The 17252-nt window shown below is 44.3% G+C and overlaps 1 protein-coding gene across 5 annotated transcripts in view; it reads right to left on the reverse strand.

Moving 5' to 3' along the window:
- Positions 1 to 8430: 8430 nt before the first annotated feature.
- Positions 8431 to 17252, reverse strand: part of CSNK2A1 (casein kinase 2 alpha 1) — a 41771-nt gene continuing 32949 nt past the window's right edge. For all 5 annotated transcript variants that reach the window (XM_066234559.1, XM_066234561.1, XM_066234560.1 and 2 more), the window contains 6 exons: positions 16389 to 16499; positions 15387 to 15488; positions 14305 to 14405; positions 13348 to 13496; positions 12266 to 12352; positions 8431 to 10225 (listed from right to left, as the gene is read on the reverse strand). In XM_066234559.1, the coding sequence (XP_066090656.1) occupies positions 10110 to 10225; positions 12266 to 12352; positions 13348 to 13496; positions 14305 to 14405; positions 15387 to 15488; positions 16389 to 16499 (666 nt within the window). In that variant the 3' untranslated portion in view covers positions 8431 to 10109. The remainder of the gene's footprint in view (positions 10226 to 12265; positions 12353 to 13347; positions 13497 to 14304; positions 14406 to 15386; positions 15489 to 16388; positions 16500 to 17252) is intronic.

The raw sequence follows: 17252 nt of genomic DNA on the forward strand, positions 1-17252 counted from the left end.
ACAAAGCCTTTTGAGTCCTTCTGTAATTATAAATGAAACAAACATAAATCTGTTGAATCATGAGTTTAATTTTTAAATTTAATTTTTTTGCCTGACCTGTAGTGAAGCAATGGATAGAGCCCTCGACCTGGAATGCCGAGGTCATCCCGGGCTTGCCAGTTCCAGGCATATGCAAGAAGCAACTACTATAACTTGATGCTTCCTGCTCTTCCTCCCCTTCTCTCTCTCTCTCTCCCTTCTCTTTCAAATCAATAAAATCTTAACTTTTTAAAAAATTTTGTCGAGTTTTTCAATGTGTCAAAACAAATTTAATAAGCCTTCAACTTAAAACCACAAGTCAATCTATTACTCAAATACACACTTGTAATCAGTACCACAAGAATCCATTAGACTTCCCAAAATTATCTTAAATTTCCCAAAATTATCTTAAATTTAAGAATTTAAAATGTTGTATCTGCATAGATTGCTTAATGCAGAAATATTAGTACTGTGGGCTTAATAAAACATGTCTAGTCTTCATTCGAAATTGTAGCTGAGGTCAAAAGATGCTATTGCCTTGAAGAACTGTCAGCCCAATTTGAAAGTCATATACTCAAGCAATTTGGGGTATGTATTCCCTTATTACTGTGCTGGCTGGTGGATTCTTGCCTGCAGTGGGGATGGGCAAGTGCCCCACTCCCCTCCCCACAATCACAACTCTAGGGCTAAACAGTGTATTATGAAGCTTGGGCCAGCTTTCATCCTCTGTAAAACAAAGTGGATAGTTCTCAGGGAAAAAGAGAGGGTCAAGGTACTGCCAAGGACTCAGCAAGATGAACAAGGCGTCCCACGGGGACCAGTTCCTGTCCCAGGCAGCATTGTCTTAATTGCAGTTCACCACCACGGAGCTCTGTATGTCAGCATGCTCAGGAATGTGTCATCTTGCCTCATAATTTTTCAGACTGCTCTTTAAAAGCAGCTCTAGGTGGCAATTTTTAAAAAGCCTTCCTGGGTCTAACCAGGCGGTGGCACAGTGGATAGAGCGTCGAACTGGGATATGGAGGATCCAGGTTCGAGACCCCGAGGTCGCCAGATTGAGCATGGGCTTACTCCGTCTGCTGTAGCCCCATGGTCAAGGCACATGAGAAAGCAATCAATGGACAACCAAGGTGTCGCAACAAAAAACTAATGATTGATGCTTCTCATCTCTCAGTTCCTGTCGGTCTGTACCTATCTATCCCTCTCTGTAAAAAAAAAAAGCCTTCCTGGGTCAACAGAAACGAGCCCATGATTCCAGCACTGTGATGGTCATGCCCATTACCCTGTTGAATTACAACCCCAAATAGGCCTTTGGGGTCATATCATGACAGCTTCGGGTCTTGCCATACTTTCTACATCTGACTCTGTGAAATACCTCGAATCCTCTGTCCCAGCATTTCCAAGAAAAGTGTTGACATGCTTACTGGCCGATTCTGTCAGCTGCCTAGGCCTGAACCGCTCAATGCAGCCACCCCGTGTGGATTGGTTAGGCCGGTCTCATGCTCTGCCATCCGGCCAGCAGGGGAGCCCAGTCCACAACCCTGGGCTGCGTGGGAGGTGAAATTAATTTTAAAGACTCCCCTCGGATTTACAACACACATCTTTCAAGTTTGCCTTCAAATAACCTGCTTCATTTAAAGTAAAAGACCTCACAACAGTCGATTCCCATCTCTCTTCTATTCTTCATGCTATTGTCATACTTTTTCTTCTTAAACCCGCTCCTCTCCATCATACCTTCCTCCCACTGCCCGCGCCCGTGAATCATGCAGATAACCATCTAACTACATTTAGTGGTTGTAGTCTGCATTTTCTAGAATTTTATATGGATAAAACCATACAGAACGTAGGCTTTCAATCGGCAAAATTATTAGAGTAATCCATATTGTGGCATGGTATCAAGTTTCTTTTTATTGCTCAATATTTTATCACATGGTTATTACAATTCATTTATCCCTGTGCTATAAATACACAATTCATGGCTAATATTTCGGCTTTAGACCAGGGGTTAGCAAAGGATGGCCTATTTGCAAGCCAAACCCAGCCCAACAGTTGATTTTGTATTGCCTTTTACAACTTTAAACGATTGGGGAGAAAAAAAGGCAAGATTAGTGTCACATAAAAATGAAATTTAAATGTCTACAAAATTTTACTGAAACATAGTCACGCTTACTTGACTATTGTCTAACAGGCAACATAAGAGTGGTCGCAGTAGAGATCATGACCCGTCAAACCTAAAGTATCTTATCTGCTCCTTTACAGAAAATTTGCTGCCCTCCTACTTTAAACTAGTTATTTTTGAAGGTAATTAAAAACTTTTTTCATTTATTCCATTGCCAGTATTCTTAATTTTTGTTGTCAATCTAAATTTCTGTCTGGAGAACTTCCTTTAGTTACTTTATTGTGGGTCTTCTGGTAATGTATTGCCTGTTTGTCTGAGAAAGGTTTCACTTCTTCATTTTGAGTTCTTTTCACTGGGTATAGGCTTCTGGGTTGGCATGTTTCTTTTTTCGTTTAGCACCAGTCACCGCGTTGCCTTCCAGCTTGCACAGTTTCTGGTAATTCTTAGCTTCCTCTGGATGTGATGGGCCACTTCATTCCCTGGGCTGCCTGGTCGGATTTTGTTTTAGCATTTTGATAATGGTAAGCCTAGTTGTATGTGTGCATTTATCCTGCCTGGTGTTGAGTTTCTTGGATCTATGGCATGGTGTCTTCTCAATTTTGGAGAATTCCCAATATTTGTTGAACTATTTCTTTGCAGGTATGATTTCACCTGGGCTCCTGTGCCCCAGCAGTCCACCACAAGCTGCTTCGGGTAGCTGCTGCAACTTCAGCATGGAGCTCCCAATTGGGGCAAACCCGGAACCAATCAACAGTTTCCCAATGCAGCCCACCAACCCTCAACCTTAAGTAGACCTGGTTGGCCGAACCCAGTTTAGATCAGTTGAACCTAGATCTGTGTGTGGCTAAACATTTTTGTTGCAAGGGCCAGAGAGCAAAAAGCACAATGTTCATCTACACTAAAACCTCACTAGAAACCTGGACAGGGACTCCTGGCAGCGCACTACGCAGTTAGTCCAGGAAGCAGAACCGAGACAGGAGTCCTATCTCAGGTGCGGGCCCTGGCAGGCTGAACTGGGTACGGGTGGGCCTCTTCCCAGCCAGCTCCAGCAGCCCCTCCTCTGGGAAGGCTTCCCTGACCATTGCACTTCCCCGAGAGCTCTGGACTCCTTTCCTCTTACTGAGTTTTTCTGACATGTCGTAATCTTAATCTCCAGCAGCAACTACAGTTAATATTTTGTTTCCTTCCAATCCTTTTTCCTAGAAGCAGCCTTTTCAAGGATCAAGGCACTGTTTCAGTTTCTACCTTGAAAGGCCCCCAGGTTGCCTCCTATCTCCCTGGAGACATTCAAACTAGCCGCTAAGGCCCATCGATATACAGGCCTGGTGTCTTGGGGCCTCTGTGACTTCAGCATCCACTTACCTTCAAAATGCATTCTGTCTTCCTTTCTGCCACCTGGGAAGTTCCATATCTTTCTGTGAAACTGGCCATTTACTTGAAAGTAGACCATGTCATTTTAGTTAGCACCCTCACATAGCCGGAGCAGGTAGTGGGTACCTACGTGCGATAGCTGTTTACCGTTTTGACTGGGCTATCTGATTTCTTCCCCTGGGGAACCTAACTATTGCAGATACACAATTTTGTTTCCTGCTTTTGTATTTGAAGAGAACACATTTCCCCATGGGCTGAGTCTCATCTCTCTCTACTTCTACTGTTTAGCACAGGGTTAGGCTCATGGACACCAAAAATGTCTGTTGAAGGGCGCCTTACATAAACAAACGAACTCTGGAAAGACTAGTCAAGAAGGGCATGCATAAGGAAGCCCTGGTGAAGAAGACGACCCTGAGCAGAGTGGGACAATGCACGGGACCAGAGGGAGGTACAATATCAGGAGATCTGGAGAGCAGAGCTGTCTGAACTTCTTCACAGAAGTTCATCATACAGTTCCGAGAACTCAACACACAGAGGCAAGGGCCTGCCTTGCTAGATAAGTTTAACAAATGTTTGACTCTGACTCACAGGGTAGGATCAGGAAACCATTTGCCAGCTGCTGTTGCGTTTCCTATTTGTCATTAGAGGAGCCAAGAAAATGCTGCCAAAGCAGCTGATGCAAGAATGAAGCCGACTCAGAAAGACCCAACCCCTTGGGAACTTCTCTGAGAGACAGATGGGCCACCCTGTGAACTCGCATCTGGAGGGACCTGGGGGAGAGCTTCTTACAGTAAGGCCAATGATAGTCTCTTCTGATCATGGCCACAGAAAGGCAAATCCAGACTGCACTTTGTAACAGTGCAAACATATTTGGCTTTTAGTAGAGAAATTAAAAATTCAGAGGAGACAGAGTGATAGAATCTCAGAGGGATATCTTAAGAGGGTGGGAGCAGGGCAATGCAAATTAGAAACTTGACCTGCATCTGTTGAAAACCCATCATAGTTAATGCATGCATTTTTTCTTCTAAAATAAGACACTTTACTCTTATCCACTATAAAATTGTAGATATAAATGCAGAAGTGTTTAGCATCCCTATAGATGCGGCATCTTTTTCTGCATATGATTTGTACAACAATACAAAAAGTCAGAGCGGTAACATTGAGTTAAACTCAATGTCAGACACGTCATCTAATCTGAACAACAATCCTATGAAACAGGTATTTACACCCCAATTTTATAGATGAAGAAAATATGCGGACCTTTGGGGCAATGAGGAAGAGGGTACGACCAGGGAAAGACAAATGGGCTTCAACAGTATTGCTAATGCAGACTTAAGCTGAGCAGTGAGTGGTTCATGGGTATGTGACAGCTTCTTTATAACTTGGTGCGAGTCTAACATGTTTTACAATAATAATTTAAGTCACTGTGAAGATTCAGAGGTTAAGCAACCAATTCAAAACCACACAGCCAGACGGAACTTTGATTAGAACCAGGACATCTGCCGTCCTACTAGTTTGCTTCTCTGAAGTGGTTACATTTAGCACACACAGAAACATATTAAGGTTATAAAAAATAGAATGCTAATTTATAGTAGGAGTGGCTCCAGAACCAGACTATTGTGTGGCGGCCTCTATGCATCTGTTCTACTTGGAGAATAGTCTGAATTACATATTATTATATATAAGTGGTGGAAGGCAGAGGTATTTTAGCATCTTGGTCTACTAAGTCGGCCAGGATCACTGTTTAGCCTTTAGTAACTTATAATTTCACCAAGAGCTCATTAAAAAAACATTTTCAGTCTGGGGCTTGTGGCTTATAATTACAGCTGCAAGCCTGAGGATAAGTTTCTTACGATTCTGGGATGCTCGCTATGCAACAGTACTTCTAGCAACTTATGTGCACTGGGGAGGGGCAGGTGGAACTGAACAGAGGATGGAATCACCATTTACTGAGCACCTACTGCGCGTCTGGTGTGGTGCTAACCATTGTTCTTGTGCTACTCCATGCAGTCCTCTTCAATCACGAGGGATACTGGCCCACTTTAAAGAAAGAAAAAGTTTTTATAATGATGCACAGATTCGAAGACATACAAGGTCATCAGGGAGTTTAAATGCAGGTGGGGAGACAATAAGTAAATCAACAAACTAATACCATAAAAGCTCCGGCATTAAGAGGGCAATAGGGTTGTGGTAGTGACGCTGGTGGGGGAAGCAGGGAGATAGTTTAGAGAGGGGGGAGCATCAGCTAAGATCAAGGCTTTAGACCCATTTTAAGGAGGGTACCAGGGACAAATTCACTTCAAAGCCTTCTGGCTTTTTCCTCGAGCAGGAAGCAGCTCTGAGCAGATAGCTCTAGCACACATGCCACCAAAGGTCAGCCACCGCCCCTAACGCTGAGCCATAAGGGAGGAAGAATTCTTAGCACGGAGGTAGGCAAAGACTAATGATTAACCAACTACTCAAACAAACCCAACGCTAATCCCAGGACAGAGAGCTGGTGGGACTCTTTAGACGGTGATGACAAAACTAGAGTTTTCAAGAGATGCTCGGATCTGCCTCACTGAACCTGGTCCCCGGAGTCGGGTCTTTGCAAAAACAAACAAACAAAAAAGAGATGCTCAAACAGACCGTTTTAATTATAACCACACTTGAAAACAGGCGAAACAAGATGGAATTTAAAGACTGAGGATATGAAAATTCCCAATTTCTTTACTACTTTAGAGCAATAGTAACTAGGCATACCCTGAAAATCGAGTTTCGCAAAACACATTCCTGTCTCTAGCAGGCCCGCTCTTAACAATTTATTCTTCCTGTGTTTCTCACATATAAGATGGGAATAAATGTTAGACTGAAGTTCCTGGGAGGTAGTTCAGATACAAGACATCACACAGTGGTTCCTTTCATCTAAACCACGTCTCAACTCCCAACACTGATACCATGTAGGTGCCGTGAGACAGTACACAGTGAAGGTTTAAAACAAACTAGGAATTGGGGAAAACACATCCTGAATGTAATTCTTAAAAAGTATAATAAAATGAGAAAGAATAAGCAGCAATCCAAGAACAGACTTCTGCGGAAGTCATGCATTCGGCATCAATAAGCGAGTCAGCTCGGCTCCACCTCCCAGGTGCAGCTGCCGAACGTGGTCCCGTCACACACCAGCACACCCCCGTTCCAGGCGCCGAGACTCCACCAAGGTGCCTCGGGGCTGTGGGGTACCTCCACGGCCGACCTTCCACAGACAGGGCTTACTGCCCTCACGGAACACGGGGCTGTTCTGCAGCGAACCAGCTATCTCCACTGTCCTTTTCACTTAAGCACCACTCAGACTTTCTCAAATCAACATCAGAGCGGAAGGGGAACTCAGAAGATGACTTGCCCCATCCCACCCGACTGAAAACACAGAGAGGTCCAGAGGAGATGGCGTCATGAATGAATTACTAGCCAAGGCAGGACCAAAGACTAATCCTCCATATGGGAGGCCAAGGAAATGAGGGTTATCAAGGGCCTAGCAGGTGCCAAACACCTGACACTGACTCGGATCCAACCCCAAGGAAGTGCTGGTCCCATTTGACAAGATGATGAAACCGATTCAGAAGTTAAGTAACTTGCCAAGTAACTGCACACGTGACAAGGGCAGGAATGAAACCAGCCCTGCTGGGCAACACCAGCAGGCTCTCTTCCACTGTGTCTGTGTCAGAAACTCCCAGACCCAGTGCTCCTGGACCAATCTTCCGCCATCCCATCTCACATCTCCATCACCCCGTCTTCAATTCCAGTGCATGAGAATTAAGCCATCTATCCCACGGTGTCGATTGGAGAAGCATAGTGCTCAGGCTGAAGGGACATTTCATTTGTTTAAATGTTTTTATTTAAAAAAAAAAAAATTAAAGACCTTCATGGCACAACTTCTTCCCAGCACAGTTATATTTTTAGTTATACCAATTACAATACAATTACAGCCAATAAATCGAGGAGAGGGGGAGATTTCTGACTTCAAACTTAAAAAAAAAGGGTGGGGTAGGGAGAGCCCACTTCAAACAAAGTTTAAAAATACTTAAAAAAAGAAATCTTTCAGAGTAATTGCCAACACAACTGTCTTACATTGGCATTCCAGTCCCTGTATCTGATCAGTGCAGACACAGGCAGTGCTGAGAAATAAAGTGTCCCAATACAAGGTGTACAGATGAGGTAATTTACAACAAGGAAGTTGTTACTCTGTAAACCCTTGCCCTCCCCCCATAATTGGGTCTTTTTCTCATGCTTCTGCAGTGACTCCTTTAGTAGCGTTTCAAAAAGTCCTATTTCTTTTAAAAGGCTCTTGGGCGGTATTTGAGAGTCCTCTGCATTCACTTTCGTTTTCTTGCAAGGTCTGGTGCGTGTCAGGAGGCCCAGCTGTCTGCAGCCCCCTGCATCAGCCTCTGCTACCCCTAGATTCTGAGCTACAAGGGCGGAACGCGAAGTCTTGATTTACAATAACCCTCCTCCCCACCTACAGAGAAAGAATTTATTAGTCGGTAAGTGTCCTGTTCAAATCACAACACAGTGCTAACGCGATAACGAATCGCATCTCTAGCACGCCAGGGGCCTTTAGCTTCCGCAGAGTCAGCACAGCAACCCCCGAGCGTTCTAGGACATCCACGGGCCGAGAACAATAAATACCCACTGCAAGTGGCCACGAGAGAGAAAACCACCCCGCACCACAGTCAGATGCCTTCCCCCGGCTGAGAAGCACTGCGAAAGGAGGCCTGAGCCACCTCTGAAGGTCACCATTATATTCACTACAGCCACCACCTTGATCAAGTTACTAGAGCCAAGATGGATCACAAAGTTAGGTAACCTCGTTAAACTCCTCAAACAATCACATTTATCTCTGACCCCCAGGTGAGAAAGACTTACAAATCTATAAAGGTAGGAGAGGGGATCTAAGACTTTAGGCCTTAAAGTATGTTGGAAGAATTTTTCCTAGTCCCCACAAGCAGCTACTGTAATGAAGTCACAGGAGATAATACAGAGCTGATGGTTTTGCTATTGTGCTTAAAAAACTAGGCTTCCTCCGTGAAGCACCTGATAAACTTAGGTGGTTGGAGTACAGTGGAAAATCCACTTTACATACACACAAACACAAAAAACTGGCGACTTTTCCATCCCCAATCCCTGCACTGCTGAGACACAGAATGAGTTTTATGGCAAAGGATCCTTAATCCCCAGACGCTTTGGCTTGTGGTGCTGGTTTAAGGCCTCTCTGCCCTGCCCGGTACCAGGGGTCGAACGAGGGGTGTATAAAAATGGGGCCTTAGAAAGCCTCCACGGTATGGGGCTGCAGGCCCCTCAGATGAAACATGAAACACCCACCCAGCGAGACCTTTACACAGGGAACTTAAATCTAACCTTGATAAATAAAACCAAACGTTTATTTACACCGAAGATTTCCAACACTGGATCTTTCACATATGAAGGACAAAGTATTATATATGTACACACAGCAAGGGGTGGCAGGGCTGTAACAAGAGTTGATAGTTTTCCCACAATTACAGGTCTACCGTTTGTTTCCCTGGAGACGACGGCTCTGCTCCCACCGCTCAGATACAGGTACAAGCCTGAGGGCAGGCCCTCTCGTGGATGGCATGTGAGGAAAGGGGAAGGCAGGAGGAAAAGAAGGTAGAAAGCTTAAAATAAAGTGTGGCCGCAACTCCCATTAGCTCTTAAAGCGCTGTTAGCATGAAACCTATACAGACAATGTTTGTTTCTTTTGTAAAAAGCAATAAGTTACACCTAGTAATGAACTGAGTTCAGGATGGCCAAGACCAAGACCACAGAGAAGGTTTTGCCTTCCCCTCCTACCGGTTACAGAGCAGGCTGGGAGACGACAGGGGAGAGGACCAAGGTAAGGCTCCTGGAGGGAAGGTGACTAACGTTTTCAACTAAACTGAAACTAAACTTATAAGTGAGTTGGATGTAGGGTCAATAAGACATGATTCATACTGAACAGTTTTCAGGACCTGTCTGCACTTTGGGTAGATTCTTCAGCATCTTAATGCAACGATTAAGACCCATTTCCACTTGATTCACCCAGATAGTCTCACCCAAGCACTTTCTGAGTGAAGTGTCAGTGAGCAGCAGGACACTGCTTTCCAGGCTGGGGCCTCCCTCCTCCCGCCCCGCCTCCCTTCAAGAAGCTACATACCCCCCAGACTGGGGTGGTGGGGGAACAGGGGCGGGGGTGGGGAGAAGCCTCCTCCCAAACGCAGCAGCGGGAGTTGAGGCTGGCTTTATATCTTTGTTCTTCAGTAACGAGGAACTGAATTTGGAAGGGGAGAAAAAAATGTGTCCGTGAAATATTCCACCTGCAGGTAAGGTCATTTTTCAGGGAATCCCCTGAGTTATGAAAAGTTCGAGTTTAAAAAAAAGAAAGAAAAAAGAAAAGAAAAAAAAAGGAAATCAGCCTATTATAATTTTTTTTATGACTGAACTACTATAAATCCACAAGCAACGGTTCAGACACGGTGCTTCTTAAGTGTTTCCCCGCCCGGCTAGGCACGGCCACGCAGGAGAGCGTGATGCCCCCACCTCTGCTCGGAGGCTCGGGACGGAGGGGCCGCTACTGCTGGGCGCTGGCAGCGGCCGGCACGGGCATCCCGAGCGGGTTGGCAGCAGCAATCACTGGTGAGCCTGCCAGAGGTCCGAGGGGTGAAGGGGTTGGCACTGACGAAATCCCTGAAAGAAAACAGCGAACAGTGGGCCAGAGACACCAATCAAGGAAATCTTATCAATTCTTCACCTACCTCAAAAGTGACACAATCCTTCTTTTTATTAAGGACATCTGCTTAGCCAGGTTTTTACAAATTAAACTAATTTCAAATTGCATCCTGACAAACTAAAACGGCAAGTTCTAATAAGTTTAGGAGATAAGTAAAGAAAGCCAAGCGTGGAGAGTTTAAGCAGTTTGTCCAAGGTAAATGGCTAGTAAAGCTGGGCACCCTGTGGATTCCAACTCAGGCCAGTGTAGGGCAACCTGTCCAATCAACTCTTCCTCTCTGTAATCTGTGCTAATGTGGTGGCTGCTGCCACATGTGGTGACTGAGCACTTGAAATGTGGCTAGTGCAACAAAAAGATGATTTTTAAATTACATACAATTTTAATTAAATAGTCACATGTGGCTGGTCAGTACCATACTGAACAGCAGAGGGCTAGAGTTGAAACTCATGTGCTTATAACATGCTGCCAGCTAAAACTTCCAAGTCACCGAGTCATTTTTAGTGGGGAAAGGAGCACGTCTTATCTTTACCCTATTGGAAATATTTTACGCATATACATGAACATTATTTTATAAGGACGTTCACATAAGAATCATGCAGGAATATGGTTATACACTTTTGCTCACTCCTGGTCTGAGACAGTTCTGCCTCTTGTTTAGTTCATTTTATATCACCTTCGACTTGGAGCTAGGAACATGGAACACTCCTTCTTTCTTTGGCTGAACAGCACTTCACTGAATGGATGACCCATAATTCCTTTAACCAGTTCCCCACTGAGAGCTTGTTTTCAATGCTTTGCTATCACAAATAAGACTAATGAACAAATAACCTTGGACACACGTCATTTTGCACACAGGCAATAGGATACACTTTACAAGGCAACTAGTTCTAAGATAATAGCACTTCTTTCAGGTGAATGCTCTCACTACCGGTGTACCCACATGGATACTGCCTACATGTAGCATCCTTAGAGATGGGCCATCATTTCCTTTGAGTAACTGTGTACTCTGTACAAAACTTGCTCTCAACAAGAATGAAAAGTAATTTCATACAAATAGTTACAATTTACTAGGCACAGTGAAATCAAAGAGTCATTCTTATACACACAAATACATCAAAGTATAAACCCCACCTCTACTCTCCCCAATTCTCTCCCCCTCCCTCCATCCATCCCTCCCTTTATTTTGTAACAGAGACAGAGTAAGAAGCAGATAGGAAGGTAGAGAGATGAGAAGCATCAATTCTTCATTGCAGCTCCTTAGCTGTTCACTGTTTTCTCATATGTGCCTTGACTGGCAGGCTATAGCCGAGTGAATGACCCCTTGCTCAAGCAGTGACATTAGGCTCAAGCTGGTCAGCTCGTGCTCAAGCTGGTGACCTTGGGGTTTCAAACCTGGGTCCTCTGTGTCCCAGTCTGATGCTCTATCCACTGCGCCACTGTCTGGTTGGGCTCCCCAATTTATTTAAAGAATTTTTTCCCATTGATTTGAGGGGGGTAGTATGGGAGTAGGGGGGAGAGAGAAGTATCAAGCTGTTGTTTCACTTAGTTGTTCCATTCACGTGTGTTCTGATTGCTTCTCATACATGCTCTGACTGGGGACTGAACCCACAAACACAGGCACGCCAGGCCGATGCTGTATCCATGATGCTACCCGGCCATGGCCTCTCCTCAATTTCTTAATCTTGTTTCTGAGGACCATGTAACTACTATCACTCTAAACTGTGAGATAAAAGGATCATTTTTATCCTTCATGGTCTGTCGGGATGTCCATGTCCTACTGTGAGAAACTTGGAATTCTGGCCCAGGAGAGCTTGTTGACAGCCCACTCGGGAGGGGATACCAGGTGCCAAAAGCATCCTGAAGCCGAGTGGAAAGAGCCACACATATCAGTGGATCAGGAAGGTAATCACTACAAAGAAGAGGGGCCACAAGAAATCAGGGCATGGAGAATAACTGACCTTTTTTTTTTAAAAAAAGAACTCTACCAACGAACTGACCTGACATCATGTTGGCGCTGCTGACAGGCGTACTTCCTCCTGGCATGCTAGATGAGCCCATTCGAGCCTGGTCCTTCACAACAGTGTCTAGAAAGAGAGACCAAAGTTATTTTATACTTAACAATGAAAGGAATGATCTTTAAACAGTCACCCTTGTTCTTTAAGTTCATTCACAGTCCATATTACCACCAGAAGAATTTAAGGTGGTAACGGCTTCATCTTCATCATGAATTAGACAAGTAATGGGAAACAGAATTGTCTTTCCTGTCAAACTAACTGAACAGTAGGAAGATAAGACAATTATTCATGGCAGAACTAATTTAAAATAAAACTGACCCAGCAGGGTTTAATGAGACCACATCATCTGACCCTGCCGAGAGCAGGGTGGACCGTCATAGTACACTGACCCGACTGCAGTCTGCACAGCACCAAACAGGCTAGAGCTTAGGTTTGTGCAAATTAGTGCTGTCACCAGACTTCAGTGTCAGTCTGCTTCAGGTGCAGGAGACTGGGCAACAGTATGATCCTTCACTATAAAACCACCCACCTCCCTGGGGAACAGTCCAACACTGAACTCAGCTAACACTGGAGTGCGGGTGGGCTGGGTCTAAGTGACTTATTCACCCGGGACACACAGTTAGGATGCTCACAACCCTAAGTCAAGGTGTTCATACAGTAAGATTTACAAGCTTTTTTGGCTCCCTCCAGTAAATGATGACCAGGGACAGGACTGGTATTGGGCTATTTCTTATCATGCAATCACTCCAGACTAGCTAGCCACTGAGACATGTCACCCACACAGTAAGAAAACCAGTTTATTTAGGAGCAATCATGTAATAGGTACTCTGTTAGACACGAGTCTTTCTAACAATTCTGGAAGGCAGTTTCTATCACTGTTCCCATTTGAAAAAACCAAGGCTCACTGTGGGTGAAATCACTTTGCCACAAGCTAAGCAGAGCTGGGATTCCAACTCTCTTCTGTAGGCCCAGAGTTCTCTTCACTGTGCACAGACCCTCTCCGGCCTTGTGTCGCCTGCTGGGCAGGCCTGCACAGGCTCTGGGGGCTGGACAGTCGGACTCACAGAAATAGGGGTGCTCCATGGCTTCTCTCGCAGTGAGCCGTGACTGGTGGTCGTATCGCAGCAGCTTGTCTAGAAAATCCAAGGCCTCAGGGCTGACAAGGTGCTGGTTTTCACTGTGGACAAAGCGTTCCCATCGCTTCCGGGAGTGTCTGCAGAGCCAAAGGGGGAAGGAGGAATGAACCAGCCCAACATTTCACTCCTAAGTTCTTAGTGGTCAGGAGCCCAACCACTAGCAGAAAGAAATCAAAACTCAGAGAGTAGTTTTATAGCACTCTGTCACTGGGGAGACACCACACTAACTGGACCGAAAGCAGCAGTCCTGCACGAGAGAAATCTGGGTCCCCAGTTTTACGAAGCAGAATTTAGGTTTCTTGACGGGCTCAATACTCTGCATGGACAGGAGGGTCAGGTGGCTGGGCTGCCCAGGCCTCTGTCCCAGCCCCACTCACTTTATGGCACCCCTGCCCTGGCCAGCAGTCTCTGCATCTGGAAAGTCCACCTGCTGGGAAGCGGTGAGTGAGTGACACCGTGGCACAGCCGCTACATTCACAGTCTGTTGTCTGCACATGTTCCTGAAGCATGCATTTCCTAGTATTATTTCCTTCCCTTAGGGAGGGTTTTGTCATTTGGAGAAGCTAAATCAAGAGATTTTGATATCTGACTCAACCATAACCCTTGCCCTAGAATTCACATTTCACTCATTTTATAAGAACCCTGGCTGTAGATAACCTCTACATGCACTCCTGTAAGTGACTCTGGGAAAAGGGCCGCTTGATCCAGTGTTTTTAGGACAGGACTGACTGAGTAGTAGCCTGCAGCGCTGGACAGTGATGCCGCAGCAGTGCTGGCAAAGAGAACGGAGCTTTTTTTTTTTTTTGAGGATCCAAAATATCAATTTACAAAGTGTGCCTTCAGGTGCTTAAGGCGCACAGATGCATGGATTTTTTTATGACTCACCTGCCCAAGATATCATTGAAACGTGGATCTAGTTCAATGTTGTATTTGTCAATATAGTCATATAAATCTTCTGTCCCCAGGACCTTGGCTATCCTCACCAACTAAAATGGAAGAGAGACAAAAACCCACAGTAAGCATGTCACATGATTAAATCACAATGAACCATGCCTGGATCCACAGAAAGGGATCATCATGGCTACAGGTATGAGTGTTACACTCAATTCATTTCAAATTTCAGTGCACAGCAGGAATAGATTTCCACATAAAATTCCTCAAATCAGTCTTCAATGTGATGGTGTGAGAAAGAAAACAACTATAACCCAGCTCCTTTCACCTCCAATGTTTCCCTGAGCAAGTCGCAGGGTTTCACCCCTCACAACCCAGCTGTAGGTGACACTCCTTTTGGGAAGCTCTCCTTGTATATCAGACCACTCCCTCCCACACTGCCTTTTGTACCTTGTCTACACTTCTACGCTGACCTTCATTACTGTACCTATTTCCTTTTATGTTTGACTCTCTTACTATACACACTATGAACTATTAGATAGGCCAGACTAATTTTTTTTTAATGCATTCCCCAACCTTGTATGGCCCGAGAAGGAACATCATCTATATTTCTACTGACATACATCAACTCACTCCATTGAAAGAGACAAAAGGATCATAAAAATAACATAGATAAACCAACATGTTGAAGAAAACATTCCCAACTCCAATGAAAACTTGCTTTAGGAGATTCTAAGGTAATGTTATATTTTACATGTGTAATTTACAATAAAACAAACAACATAAATTAAAAAGACTAGAAGAAAATCTCTGATTTCAAAAGGCTAGACTGGTAGCTCCCAAAGTACCAATATGAGGATCCATGTTGGATTGGCTGAGTAAGCCATGAGCTAAAAATCATTCTAGGGCCCCACTCTCAGAAATCCTGAATGAATAAGTTTCGGGAGGGGGGTGTGAGTTGGGGGTGGGTGGGAGGGAGAGCATCCAGTATTTTAGCAGAATCCACTGCAGTTTCTAACCAAGTAGCCAGGTCTGGCCATCTTTAGGTGCAATAAGTTCCTTACTGCATATATCACCTGATCATAATTGTCATGTCCATGGAAAAATGGCTCCTTCCGGAAAATCATGCTTGCCAGCATACAACCCAAGCTCCACATATCCAAACTATAATCGTACATCTGCATTAAGCAAAAATAATAAATGTCAGTTACAAATGACACAAGGATGAATTATCTATTTTCAAAATAAAAAAATTGCTTTTCAGAAAAAAAATCACGCCACCAGAAAGGTCTCATAACATCTGCATGTACTTCCTTCCAGTCTTTCTCTATGCGTCTCCCCCACTGTCAAATAATCTGTACACACTGCTTTGAACGACTTCTTTCACTCACATAACAGCAACTCAAACTGTTAGCCTACAGAAACTTTTTCATGTGTAGCATTATATTATTGCACAAATGTTCCAGAACTTAATCTTTAATTTTCCCACAATAGGGTGATGTTTTGACTTTCACCTTTATAAAGAATATTTTTATGCATCAAGTATTTGAGCTCAGGGTCACACCCTCAAGATCCCAGACAGAATGTCTAGGACAGAGTTCCACTTTTTAAGGAACCTGGCATTAACACGGGCGAGGACTGGGTGTGAAAGGTAGTCCATTGGGTCTTGTTTCTGTGATGAGAAAGAGGGTTTTCTTAGTAGGGAGAATGTCGTTATATATAGACTACAATTTAGGAAAATCAGAAGACAGCATCTTTTAATTTAGACCTGAGGTTGGTGAAACCTAGCTTACCGTTCTCAAACTAGCTCTGGAGTTTCTAATTAGAAAAGGTTACCTTTGCTGTACTTTCTCTTCAGTTAAGAGTCAAATGCAGATCTATTCAGAGTTTACTGACATTATGATAATGAAAACAAAAGTTATGGTGGATAAACTGAAGAAACTCATATTTTACACTCATATGAAAGCGACAGCCAGGGGTGAGTATAAATGACTTATTTAAAAGCTCAAAATGACATTTTTGCAAATTATGTACAAAATAAGCATAGACAGAAATTTTATTTGCCTTTCTCTTCTTACCTGATAGTCTACAAGTAGCTCAGGACCTTTGAAGTATCGAGAAGCAACTCGAACATTATATTCTTGGCCAGGATGGTAAAACTCAGCTAAACCCCAATCTATTAGCCGTAACTGGAAAAAACAAACAAACAAACACACACACACACAAAAAAACCTTTAGTAATTTTATCTTTCAAGTTATTCCACACACTGCCTTGAGAGTCCTCTTTTAAAACACCACCCATGCCTGACCAGGCGGTGGCGCAGTGGATAGAGCATCGGCCTGGGATGCGGAAGACCCAGGTTTGAGACCCCGAGGTCGCCAGCTTCAACGTGGGCTCATCTGGTTTGAGCAAAAGCTCACTAGCTTGGACCCAGGGCCGCTGGCTCGAGTAAAGGGTTACTCGGTCTGCTGAAGGCCCACGGTTAAGGCATATATGAGAAAGCAATCAATGAACAATTAAGGTGTTGCAAGAAAAAACTAATGATTGATACTTCTCATCTCTCTGTTCCTGTCTGTCTGTCCCTATCTATCCTTCTCTCTGTAAGATATAACAAACAAACAAACAAACAAACCAAAAACACCACCCATGCCCAACCAGGCAGTGGTGCAGTGGACAGAGCGTCGGACTAGGACACAGAGGACCCAGGTTCAAAACCCCAAGGTCGCTGGCTCAAGCAAGGGGTCACTGGGTCTGCTGGAGACCCCCGAAGTCAAGGCACATGTGAGAAAGCAGTCAATGAACAACTAAGGTGCTGCAATGAAGAATGGATGCTTCTCATTTCCCTCCCTCCCTGTCTTGAAGAAAAGAAACAAACTAGAAAATGACAGTTTGGATTTTCCCGAAATGGCTGTGGTACTGTCATTACTTCTCATTTCAGCTG

The sequence above is a fragment of the Saccopteryx bilineata genome, chromosome 6 (genome assembly GCF_036850765.1).
Source record: "Saccopteryx bilineata isolate mSacBil1 chromosome 6, mSacBil1_pri_phased_curated, whole genome shotgun sequence".
NCBI classification, from domain to species: domain Eukaryota; kingdom Metazoa; phylum Chordata; class Mammalia; order Chiroptera; family Emballonuridae; genus Saccopteryx; species Saccopteryx bilineata.